Source organism: Ranitomeya variabilis, chromosome 3 (assembly GCF_051348905.1).
Source record: "Ranitomeya variabilis isolate aRanVar5 chromosome 3, aRanVar5.hap1, whole genome shotgun sequence".
In the NCBI taxonomy this organism is placed as follows: domain Eukaryota; kingdom Metazoa; phylum Chordata; class Amphibia; order Anura; family Dendrobatidae; genus Ranitomeya; species Ranitomeya variabilis.
This window is the reverse complement of record NC_135234.1, coordinates 592,655,404-592,668,338: the sequence shown is the minus strand read 5'-3', so window position 1 is coordinate 592,668,338 and position 12,935 is coordinate 592,655,404. Positions and strand designations below refer to the sequence as shown.

The following is a 12,935-nucleotide window of genomic DNA, read 5'->3' as shown; positions in this document are numbered from 1 at the left end:
CCTGACAGTGCCGATGCTGTCCGTGGGTAACATACGTGCCTGGGAAAAGTAGTATAGTTAGCACTGCTCCCAGGTGCTGCAAGAAGAAAAAAAAGGACATGCATGCGGGTTTATCACACACACATGTGAAAAACCTGACATGTGCGCACCACCACTGAATACAATGGGTGCAAATGGGGCCTAAATCATGAGAGGCAAGTCACTTCCAATGTCATAATCCCTACTGGGTGTAGGATTGATGACTAACTCACAATATATTTCTAATGTCTTCCTGGTCAATGCAGATAGGACAGATCTGCAATCATCCATCTTGTAATGGATCCCATTGACATACTGGAATCAGCTAGGATTCCATTTTCTAGTATAGCTCAGAAAAAGAACTCAATAGTGAACAGAGGCCATTAACTGTGGCTGCACAATGTACTTCCAACAATAAAACCTAGAAGAAAAATAAATGAGTTTCGAAGAGGCCGAGATGAGAAATGCGCACACGACAGCAGACCTACTCTCATCACAAGTGAGATTTCAAAGCCTGATATTTTGCTCCTAATGATGAGCCATTATCCAGCCCTCTTATCAGTGCTCGAAATCCTGATCAGGGACCCAGGACGCAGCATCTCTACAAGGGCTCATGCATAAACTTAATTGAGGCAGATGTTTAGGTAGGAATAATTGCTTGCTGCTAAACTCAGTATTCTGAGTGTACCTGAGGGTCTGCGGTCCGTGATCCTGACAGTTCTCTAAATGCATAAGTAAATCAATGAGCTCACATATATGTGAGTATGCAAAGCTCGTTTACTTCTCATTGGCCATTTTATTCTCTATGTGACTCCACCTAAAATTCTAAATCTAAAATCCCAGCAAATTGTATAAAACAAAAAAATGTACAATTCTCACCACTTCTTTCCCCTGGTGATCCAGCTCTGATGTTCCCATAGTACTTCTGGTCAGTTTTTGTAACTGGCCAGCATCAGCTTCAGTGATATCACCACTAAGGCTAAGTTCACACTTGCGTACTGCGGCTTTGCGGACGGGCTGCGTACTTCCTCCCTGAAGCTCCGTCGATACATCCGTATGTCCTGCGTACCCTGTTAAACATAGGTACGCAGGATGCATGCAGAAGTAGGCGGACCTAAACGGAATAATTGTGGAAGTGGGCAGAGCTTCAGGGAGGAAGTATGCAGCCGTCCGCAAAGCTCCGGTACGCAAGTGTGAACCAGGCCTTAGGCTGGGGTCACACGAGCGTATATTCTCTCCTCCCAAAAAAATCGGATTGATTATGCTTATTGACACTCCGATCAAACTCTGACCCGAATGTCAGATTAGTGTGATCCAATTCTCTCTCATGAGAGAAGCGTACTACAGGTAAGGAAAAGATGGAGAACAAAATGTCTCCACCTTCTCTATTCTGTGAGTCTACAGAAACCAGACTGCACTCAGACATCATCCATCTACAGTTCCGACAATTTCCACTCTCATAGACTTTAATGGGTACATGACATCAGATTTGAGCTGCAGCATACAGCAATTTCTTTCTCATACTGAATCTGTATGAGAAAAATACGCTGATTAGCACTGCTCTATAGAATCATATTGGTCCGAGTGGTATACGACAAAACATCAGCCAGCACTGTATACGCTCATGTGAGTGAGCCGTGAGTGCTGAACCAGGATCAGTGGTGTAACTTCAAGTTCCAGGGCATGAATAGCATTGGTCTTCTTATATGGCCCAAAGGGACCTTCTAGGTTCGCCTGGGTCCATGGCCAGGGACGACTGCAAATCCTGCACCAACTGTAGTTATGAGGACCTAACAGTAAGACACATAGCACAGAGTCTCACTAACTACCTGAAGCAATTGCATGCTGGCTGCTTCTAAGCAAAGACTGGAGGAACCGCTGGCGCATCAGAGCTGCAGTCAATGCATTGCATTCAGAACATTGCATGTTGGTTACAAAAAAAAAATAGCAAACATGGGGATTTTGGCCAAATTCTGTGAAAAACTATTTTAAATGGTCGTTTTCATTATTGATCCTCAGGAGTGCACTGCTACTCAGCCTCCCTGCTTATCTTGGGGGCGAGGGGTGGTAGTGTGGTCTTGGTAATTGACAGTTTGGTCCAGAGGCATAAACTCTGCGATCTCCGATGCTACAAGCACAGGTGTCTTTACCTCTGCAGCATTGGGGCAGTGATGTTGGCTGGGTGTGGCGTTGGTCTTTCCCAAACTCTACAGCAAACAGCTTGTAAGTGCAGCTAATCTGCTTGTAAGTTACCGAGAAAGCAGGGTAATTTAGGCAACGAGCAGTATATAGGTAAAAATTCCTCCGTTCTTGAGAAATTATAGGATTTTTAAGAATAAGTATATTGCTAGTAGTGGGTTTACAAGCATTTTGCATATTTAAAGGGAACCTGTCACTAAAGTCATGCTTTCCAAACAATAGGCAGCATACACCAAACACTGCCCAGCATCCAAGAGGGAGGTTTAAATTGTGGGCCAGGGTCCATACCTAGACATCTGACCAGACCAATGTGGTCCCAGGCATGATTCCCCAGCGCCACTCCAGTTGACTGACAGGTTTCTCCTTATGTGCACTCACAGGAGTGTAAATCATGCCTGGCGGCAATCGCACTCACAGGTTCTGATTCATGCTGCCGCTGTTCGGGCGGCATAGAGCTAATGACAGGTTCTCTTTAGCCATTTATGATGTTGAGAATATCCCTTTTTCTCCTTCTAAAAGGTTTCTATAACGACTAGACAAACTGCAGGGATCTGGTAGATAAAGTAATACATAGAATGAAACAATAATTGCTATTTGAGTAATATTTTAGTATACTCTCTTTTTTTGTTACCAAAGATTTTAACTTTTACTGTTCAAAAGCTTCTAATGTTGGTGCTACTCTAAGGCTATAAACATCTGAATTTTCAGTTACCCCTTAATCATTGTAAATAAAATGGATTCCCATGGAGAAGCTTTTTGCATGAGTGCTTCTCCTACAAGTCCCAGGCGCTGCAGCCAATGCTTGAAAGCTTCTCTACTACATGTGCCCCCTACCAGCAGATGTCCATTAATGCCAATATACTGCTGATGTACAACACAAACATAGCATTAAATAGTAAAAAGCAAAATACAGTACATTCCACGGCATGCTAATTCCAGAGTAGTCTCTTCAGTTGCACACATCAATGTCACAAGACGCTGTACAGGAAGCAGGCTTCTAGTAGAACTACGAAGCTCAAAGTAAGCAACACAAACAAACACTAAAGCCCTAAAACAGCATAACACTAATGCAACTCGTGTGGATGTGCCAGAATCCGTGCCTAAATGAAAATGATACTGCAGCTCAGCTGTAATGGCCACAGACTGTGTTCTATGTTGGTATGGCCTCATGCATTTACATGTTTATATTTTACTAGATGGTGGCCCGATTCTAACGCATCGGGTATTCTAGAATATGTATGTAGTTTATTTATGAAGTTTTCAGAATAATGCAATTTATACAAAGGATTCGGCCGGCCGCGAACAATTAGAGAAGCGTGGTTCAAATTCCGCGCCAATTCGCAGACGGACTGCGACTGTCGCTGATTATTCGCGGCCGGGCGTGACCAATCAGTGAAGCCGGGGCCGACTCCAGGTTATTGAGGGCCCCAGGCGAAAGAGTCTCCACGATTCATGATGCACAGATACAGCAGAGAAATATAGCACAGCCAAGTAGCATATAACACAGCCCATGTAGAATATAACAGCCACGTAGTATATAGCACAGCCCATGTAGTATATAACACAGCCACGTAGTATATAACACAGCCACGTAGTATATAACACAGCCACGTAGCATATAACACAGCCCACGTAGCATATAGCACAGGCCACGTAGCATATAGCACAGGCCACGTAGCATATAGCACAGACCACGTAGCATATAGCACAGCCCACGTAGTATATAACACAGCCCACGTAGTATATAACACAGCCCACGTAGTATATAACACAGCCACGTAGTATATAGCACAGCCACGTAGTGTATAGCACAGCCACGTAGTGTATAACAGCCACGTAGTATATAGCACAGCCACGTAGTATATTGCCCAGCAACTTAGTATATTGCCCAGCAACGTAGTATATTGCCCAGCCACGTAGTATATAGCAGACACGTAGTATATAACATAGCCACGTAGTATATTGCCCAGCCATGTAATATATTGGACAGCCACGTAATATATTGCACAGCCACGTAGTATATAGCAGACATAGTATATCACACTGCCCATGCAGTATATAACCCAGGCCACGTAGTATAGAGCACAGTGATGTAGTATATTGTCCAGCCACATAATATATACCACAGCCATGTAGTATATAGCACAGCCCACATAGTATACACTGTGTTCCAAATTATTATGCAAATTGGATTTAAGTGCGAAAGCTTTAAATTGTTTTGTTTTTCAAATAAACTCGTGGATGGTATTGTGTCTCAGGGCTCAATGGATCACTGAAATCAATCTTAAACACATGGGATAATTAGTTTTCCAGGTGATTCTAATTAAAGGAAAACTACTTAAAAATGATGTTCCACATTATTAAGCAGGTCACAGTTTTCAAGTAACATGGGAAAGAAAAAAGGATCTCTCTGCTGCTGAAAAGCATCAAATAGTGCAATGCCTTGGAGAAGGGATGAAAACATTAGAAATATCCCAAAAACTTAAGCGTGATCATCGTACTGTTAAGAGATTTGTGGCTGTATCTGAGCACAGATGTGTTTGTGCTGATAAAGGCATAATGAGGAAGATTTCTGCCAGGCAAGTTCATCGTATTAAGAGAGCAGGTTCTAAAAAGCCATTACAAAGCAGCAAACAGATATTTGAAGCTGCTGGTGCCTCTGGAGTCCCTCGAACCTCAAGGTGTAGGCTCCTTCAAAGGCTTGCTGTGGTGCATAAACCTACTATTCGGCCACCCTTAAACAGTGTTCACAAGCAGAAATGGTTGCATTGGGCCCACACATACATGAACACTAATTTCCAAACATTCTTGTTTACTGATAAGTGTTGAGCAACCCTGGATGGTCCAAATGGATGGAGTAGTGGATGGTTGTTGTATGGCCACCATGTCCCAACAAGGCTGCGACAACAGCAAGGAGGTGGAGGAGTCATGTTTTGGGCCGGAATCATGGAGAAACAGCTGGTAGGGCCCTTTAAGGTTCCTGAAGGTGTGAAAATGACCTCTGCAAAGTATATAGAGTTTCTGACTAACAACTTTCCTCCATGGTATAAAAAGCAGAAATGTGCCTTCAGGAGCAAAATCATCTTCATGCATGACAATGCACCATCTCATGCTGCAAAGAATCCCTCTGAGTCATTGGCTGCTATGGGCATAAAAGGAGATAAGCTCATGGTGTTGCCACCATCTTCCCCTGACCTCAACCCTATAGAGAACCTTTGGAGTATCATCAAGCAAAGATCTATGAGGGTGGGAGGCAGTTCACATCAAAACAGCAGCTCTGGGAGGCTATTCTGACTTCATGCAAAGAAATGCAAGCAGAAACTCAATGGATGCAGGAATTGTGAAGGTGATATCAAAGAAGGGTTCCTATGGTAACATGTAACTTGGCCTGTTAGGATGTTTTGGAGTTAAATAGCTTTTTGTTCAGTGAATGTGACCTCCTAATGCTGCAAATTCCACAAATGAGCATTTTCAGTTCTTTAAAACATATCAAATGTTTAGAAATTCTACTGTGCCTAATAATTTGGAACAGTGCATTTTAAGTTTTTATTCATTATGGAGATTATACTGTTATCATTGAGAGGTTTATTCCATAAAATTCGATGTATACTCGAATAACGGGTGATTACTTTTATTAGACTGACTGTCATTTGCACCAACCATTTAGGTAAATCAGAGAAAAATGTCATTTGCATAATAATTTGGAACATAGTGTATAGCACAGAGATGTAGTATATAACACAGCCCACACAGTATATAACACAGCCCACGCAGTATATAACACAGCCCACGCAGTATATAACACAGCCCACGCAGTGTATAGCACAGCCCACGCAGTGTATAGCACAGCCCACGCAGTACATAGCACAGCCCACGCAGTACATAGCACAGCCCACGCAGTATATAGCACAGCCCACACAGTATATAGCACAGCCCACGCAGTATATAGCACAGCCCACGCAGTATATAGCACAGCCCACGCAGTATATAGCACAGCCCACGCAGTATATAGCACAGCCCACACAGTATATAGCACAGCCCACGCAGTATCTAACACAGCCCACGCAGTATCTAACACAGCCCACACAGTATCTAACACAGCCCACATAGTATATAGCAATGTGGGCACCATATCCCTGTTAAAAAAAGAATTATAATAAAAAATAGTTATATACTCACCTTCCGTCGGCCCCCGGATCCAGCCCAGGCGTTTACCGATGATCCGGTCCCAAGAGTGCATTGCGGTCTCACGAGATGATGACGTAGCTGTCTCGCGAGATTGCTACGTCATCATCTCGCGAGATCGCAATGCATGGACCGGAGCATCGTGAAGAACGGGAAAGGCCTGGGCTGGATCCGGGGGCCGACAGAAGGTGAGTATATAACTATTTTTTAATTTTTAATTATTTTTAACATTAGATCTTTTTACTATTGATGCTGCATAGGCAGCATCAATAGTAAAAAGTTGGTCACACAGGGTTAATAGCAGCGTTAACGGAGTGCATTACACCACGGCATAACGCGGTCCGTTAACGCTGCCATTAACCCTGCGTGAGCGCTGACTGGAGGGGAGTAGGGAGCGGGCACTGACGGCAGGGGAGTAGAGAGCAGCCATTTTGTGGCCGCACTGTGCCCGTCGCTGATTGGTCGTGGCTGTTTGACCGCGACCAATCAGCACCTTGGGATTTCCGTGACAGACAGACAGACAGAAGTGACCCTTAGACAATTATATAGTAGATAATGTTGATAAATTCCAGCAATATTCCATCAATGTTAAATCTGGGTAGACCTATTTGGCAAGGTTCATAATGAACTAGTATAAATACATTTAAAAAAAAGAAAAAAGGGTTGCTGACCACCCATTCATTTTGTGCTGGAATGATTATGCTCTGCGGTTTACCTCCGAGCAACAAACAATTATTTCTAAATAGGTTCATATGTATCACAAGCATATGCCTTAAAGGGGTTACACTATGTGAGGAGTCTCCGGTGTCAGGAGTAGAAGGTCATGTGACCATAAATACGCCTCACTTAATACACTTCTATTGAGCGAGGACACACCCAATGTCGGATTGTAGCCAGGAGTATGCATATCGTATGACAGTCAGTGTGCACGATGTGAGGGTTCACAAGTCTGCAGTCACATAGAGTGACTACAGACTTGTAGCTTTAGTCCGAACAACCCATTTAAGTCCTTAGCAATATTGGCTATACGGATACGTCTTATCTGTGAGGATGTTTGTGCAAAAGGACATACTGCATTTAGGCCCCAACAGGGCTTATTTCCCAAGTCCCCGCAAAACAACATTCGGAAGTATGCAGCAATAGGACCATAGACTATAATAGTGCCGACAGAGCAAACGTGTGCATTCTGGAGGCGGACACCCAGACATAATCTAGTACGGCTGAGTGTCCGCCTCCAGTAGGAGCACACACCCAAACCCGATGCACAGCAGACAGTACTTTCGCTCTGTCAGTTCCAGTCTAGTCTGTGACCCCGTTGACGCTTATGCCTAAATCCCGTTTTGCAGGTGGTATAGACATAAGCCCCAATGTGAGCAACTGAATGGGTGTCTACAGCAATGTGAAAGCAACCTAAGCTAGCAGAGGTAGCGCAGTGTAGGGCAATGTGATTGACATGGATAACTGTTTTGACGCTATCTGCTGCCCAGATGAGCAGAAATTAGCATTTTAATCATAAGCAAATTAGGCCCACAAGTGCACCTCTGATGCTCGGTTACAGTCCTAGCCAGCGCCGCGCTCCGCTACTTGACAGACAGTAGAGACCGCAGCTCTCCTACAAAACGTTACCCTATCATTCACCTCCATTAGAAGGGCACCTGTGCAGGAACTTTGGAGAACATCCCACCATGTGCACCTTTAATGAAAAGTGGTAGGACGTTATCCACACTATCACCACAGACACTACGCACCTCTGTTCTTTTCTAGCAGGCGTTTCTTTTTCTTCTGCCTTTCTTCTTTCTCCTTTTCTGCCATTTCCTTCGCCAGTCTGACTCTCTTTTGTTTTTCTTCGGCCTCTCTCCGTCTGAAATTCTCTTTTGTTGCTTGCTACAGAGAAAGAAAATTAAATCTCATTAATTAGGCATCTGAATGATAGGGGGACACGATACTGTATTTAAAATCAATCTGAAAATTAATGAAGAGTTAGAGCTATTGCTTTCCTTCCCGCGCTACAAAGGCTTTACACTAATGGGTACATTTAAAAAGTTCCTGAATCATTGGAAATTCTGCCACGTGCCAGATCTATTTGTCTTCAGGTGCAGAAAGAAAGCAATGTGTCACAAAGAGCATTTATTATATATAATGCCCAAGTTACCTTAACAACGCAGATTACTTTCCAAATGTCACAATCTCTAGTGTTATCGTACACAGATCCGTGTAAAAAGCAGCGAGGACAGCTTGCCACTCACTTATTAATAGAAAGGGGAACGATTATGGAAACCAATACAATAGAGAAGGTTTCCAGTGCATCACATGAGATCATAGCAAATTAATTCATGGAAGGGAAAAAACAACAAAAATCACCATCCGTGCACCACTTACTGAAAGCTGGCCCCCTCCCGGCAGAACAGACATTTTACCATTTGTCCCAATTACCAAAATGCCTTTATTTTATTGCATGTAAGGGGAGGACGCTGCCTTATCTGTAGCCAGATGCTCTGCTCAGTAACCTGCCTCACAATGACTTTCTAGAAGGCTTATCTTCACTTACAACCTGAGAAACTAACATTTTAATTAGAAAACAAATAAGGGGCATTTTAATTACCGTAAGTAAATAAAACAGACTGATCAGTGGAGAGAGGGCACTGAACTCTCTTCTAGCTACAATCTCAAGAGGAATAATTACCGCAATTGCTGATACTCCTGTATCATGAATACATGAAAATCTGTGTCTTCAACCTCATTGTAAGCTAGAGGAGGAGGAAACTCGCTCAGATTAAAGGTCCGTTTACACTGGCTGACAGCCAGCACTACATACAGGTATATGCTTGTTATTGGAGGTCATTTACTTGTCTGTTTCCATAGGCTTACCGACTCCAGATGGGCACTGAATTATCTGTAATAAATGGACACAAACTGCCATTGTTCTCAGCAACACAAGTCTTGGTTTCACAAGAAGATGTGCTCCCAAGAATGATCATCTTTTATATCATCTCACCCGACGATCAAGCATTTTGCTAGTTTGTCAGGTGATGGACAACCTGTTCACACTTTTCCATTATCGTGAAGAGAGCATTCCCAGGAATTATTAATTGTTCAGTGTAAATGGACATTAACATTGGTTTTATAGCTAATTATAAGGGGTTTTCCGCTTCAGTGATCTATTGTCTCCAGGTAAGGTTCAGTGTAAAGATGGCTATACACACTAGACAGATGACTGCCCCATACACAGCAGCAATCATCCGACCGAACACTCCTGTGTTCTCTATGAGAAAGCTGTTGAATGCTATGTCAGCAGATGGCTTATATCTGGGAGAACAAAGTGACTGACAGTCAGCCATGAGCAATCACCATCTATCCTTACAATCAGTTGGCCAGCGCCTCCATACCCATTAGACCAGGGCTCCCCAACCTGTAGCTCGGGAGCCACATGTGGCTTGCGGCCCCATGAATTGTGGCTCGCGACTGTCTGCCAGCTTGATGTATTAGGTCCAGGTCTAGCAAACAGGAATAAAGAGCACATCTCAAAATGGTCAATTTTGTGAGTAGCCCTGCACAGAATTGCAGATCTGGATGCACATTTACTGGTGTTAGGGGTTTAGAAATGTTTTAGGTATGGTACGCTGGAGGTTTGTACTGCCTGTTAGAGGAAGTGCTCAAAGCTGGAAGTGACAGTGTGTTGGGAGGATACTGAACGGGGGTATTGTGGGAACCCCTGGATCTCAGTGTACTGCTCTGGAGTGATTTCTGTGGAAAAGCTTTGGTTATCATTACACCTGTAATGGGGGCTTTGGTTGACACTACTTTGAAGGGGGTGGGAGCTGGATGAGGCTCGCGACCCTCTCTGAATGTGGCTCTCAAGGTCAGAAAGGTTGGGGACCACTGCATTAGACCAGAACATGAATCAGTCTAATGTGTATGGGGGACCTAACCCAAACATGCTATACTCACCCTCCCCGGGGGTCCAGCAGTGACTCTCCGCTGCTGCCACAGTCGGTGTGGTATGTATGAAGCATTGGGGTCGGGTTGACAGTGCTGCAGCAAATCACAGAGCTAAGCAACTCCGATCTCTGTGATTTGTATGGACAGCCTGTGTGTTGGGCTCTCCATGCATGTGTTGTGACTGTCACACAGCCGCGACACATGCAGCTGCGGAGCCGGACCGCTGACCATCAGGAGCGCTCCAGGTATCCGGGCTCCGCTGTAGCTTCTTCAGTAAGTGCTATAGCTTGCCGGATAAGGAGGGAGCCGAACATATTCACTCACCTCTAGTTAGGAGGTTAGTGCCACTAAATACAGGTTGCTGTCCATAAGAAATAGGGTCTGTTTTGCATAGATTTTCCTGAAGCACTACCTGAAAGACTCCACACACACGTGGGCTGGATCTCCTTAAGGCCTGTGTCACACGAACGTGTCTGCCATCCTTTTAATACGGAATGAAATACAGTGCTAATGAAAACCACATTTTTCAGATATTGTTGGCTCCCTTAGTGATTACAGATGCGTTTTTTTTTACTCACCTGAGATATAAAAGAATAGCATCCCCAATGGGTGAAAATGCCGCAGCCGTCCACTGTACACTATAGCTGACACGCTGCTGCATCAGCCACAATCAGCGTTGGCACCGACCATAGATGCAGCTGGCACTAGTCACATCTAAATGGTCAGTGTGGAGAATCCATCATTAACCCCATGGGCAGCACAAGATAGTGATTGCGTGGTCCTGATGGTTGCCACAGTAATTCACAGCCAAATAATGGCTTTAGTCTGCTGGCTATAGTGACCTGTTCAGAAGTTGCCAACATTTAGGTGGGAAAAATAACATTTTTCATTCAGGTCACTCCACTTTGCATTAATTCGTGAAAAGCATATGAAGGGTTAATAAACTACTTGACAGCAGTTTTGAATATGGTGGGTGTTTTTTAAAGTGGTCTCCCTTCTGGGGGGGTTACAGTATATAAAGTTCCCAAAAGTCACCTAAAAACTGATCAGATCCCTAAAACATACGTTTTGTAAAGTTCCTTGAAAATATGAAAAAATGCTGTTACATTTTTAAACATTTGACATATGGTGCTGATGTAAGACAGACATGAGCTAAATATTATTTATTAAAGGGAACCTGTCAACAGATTTTTCCGCTATAGGATGCGGCCACCACCTTTCAGGGCTTTTCTACATTATCTACATCGCACTCCAGCGCAGGCGTACTTATGTGCCCTGTTGAGGGCAGAGTAAAGTACTGCAGTGCGCAGGCGCCGGGCCTCTCTGACCTTTCCCAGCGCCTGCGCACTGCAGTACTTTAATACCAAAGAGACATGAAAAAGCAGGAGGGCGGCGTAACAATTAGATGGGAGACACCGGACCCGGACCTACGACACCCAGGTGAGTATAATATAACTTAGAGTATGTTTCCACGGTCAGGAAACTCTGTGTTTGACGCTACGTAGAGCCGCAGCGTCAAACACGCAGCATCCAGATGTTACAGCATAGTGGAGGGGATTTCCTGAAATCTCGTGTCCACTATGCATTAAAACACTCATGCGGCAGACCTGCGTAAACGGACATGTGGCGTAAATGCAGCTTACTACGCATGTCTCCTAATTTACATGTGGGCTTACATGCCCCGCCGCCGGAAGTTCCGCGTCCACTGCAGGTATAAGATAACTTATCTTATCGTGAGAACTGCCGTGCACGTGACCGGGGGTTATCTCCGGTCACTAGTCTGTTTCTCACAATCAGCTGATTGAGAGAACGCTGCAGTGTAGGTGATCGCTGGAGAGTTATCTCCGGTGATCATCTGCAGGCTCGGCTACATCTGGATGTTAGGCATCCAGATGTAGCAGAGCTGGACTCGTCTAGACTGTGTGCACATACAACCCACACCACGCACCATACAACATGCACCATACAACATGCACCATGTGTCAAGCAAGATACAGCATGCACCATGTGACATACAACATGCACCATGCTACATACAACATGCACCGTGTGACATACAACATGCACCGTGTGACATACAACATGCACCGTGTGACATACAACATGCACCGTGCGACATACAACATGCACCGTGTGACATACAACATGCACCGTGTGACATACAACATGCACCGTGCGACATACAACATGCACCATGCGACATACAACATGCACCATGCGACATACAACATGCACCATGTGACATACAACATGCACCATGTGACATACAACATGCAACACTACATACAACATACATATAAAAAAATATTAAAATAATAAACAAACAATATACTCCCTGATCCACAGATATACAATTAAAACTAGTGTCCCACGACGATCTCCCGTGGAGAGCAGCCACATCAGCGGATGTGACCGCTCTCCAGGGGCTCCAGGAATACAATGATGGAAGAGATATCCTTCCGCACTGTATTCCTCTGCCCCTGTGAGAAAATAGTCCCTAGTCTCATTTCTGGCACTGCTGTGTGGAAAAATTCCCACGCAGCTTTGCCATAAAGCGAGATCTTGAACTAAGGTAACCTCAGTGATACAAGGCA

General features: G+C 44.3%; 1 protein-coding gene across 3 annotated transcripts in view; it reads right to left on the bottom strand.

Moving 5' to 3' along the window:
- The window catches only part of DIAPH3 (diaphanous related formin 3), a 766,072-nt gene that overhangs the window by 212,575 nt on the left and 540,562 nt on the right, over positions 1-12,935 (bottom strand). For all 3 annotated transcript variants that reach the window (XM_077297277.1, XM_077297278.1, XM_077297276.1), the window contains one exon: positions 8,151-8,286. In XM_077297277.1, the coding sequence (XP_077153392.1) occupies positions 8,151-8,286 (136 nt within the window). The remainder of the gene's footprint in view (positions 1-8,150; positions 8,287-12,935) is intronic.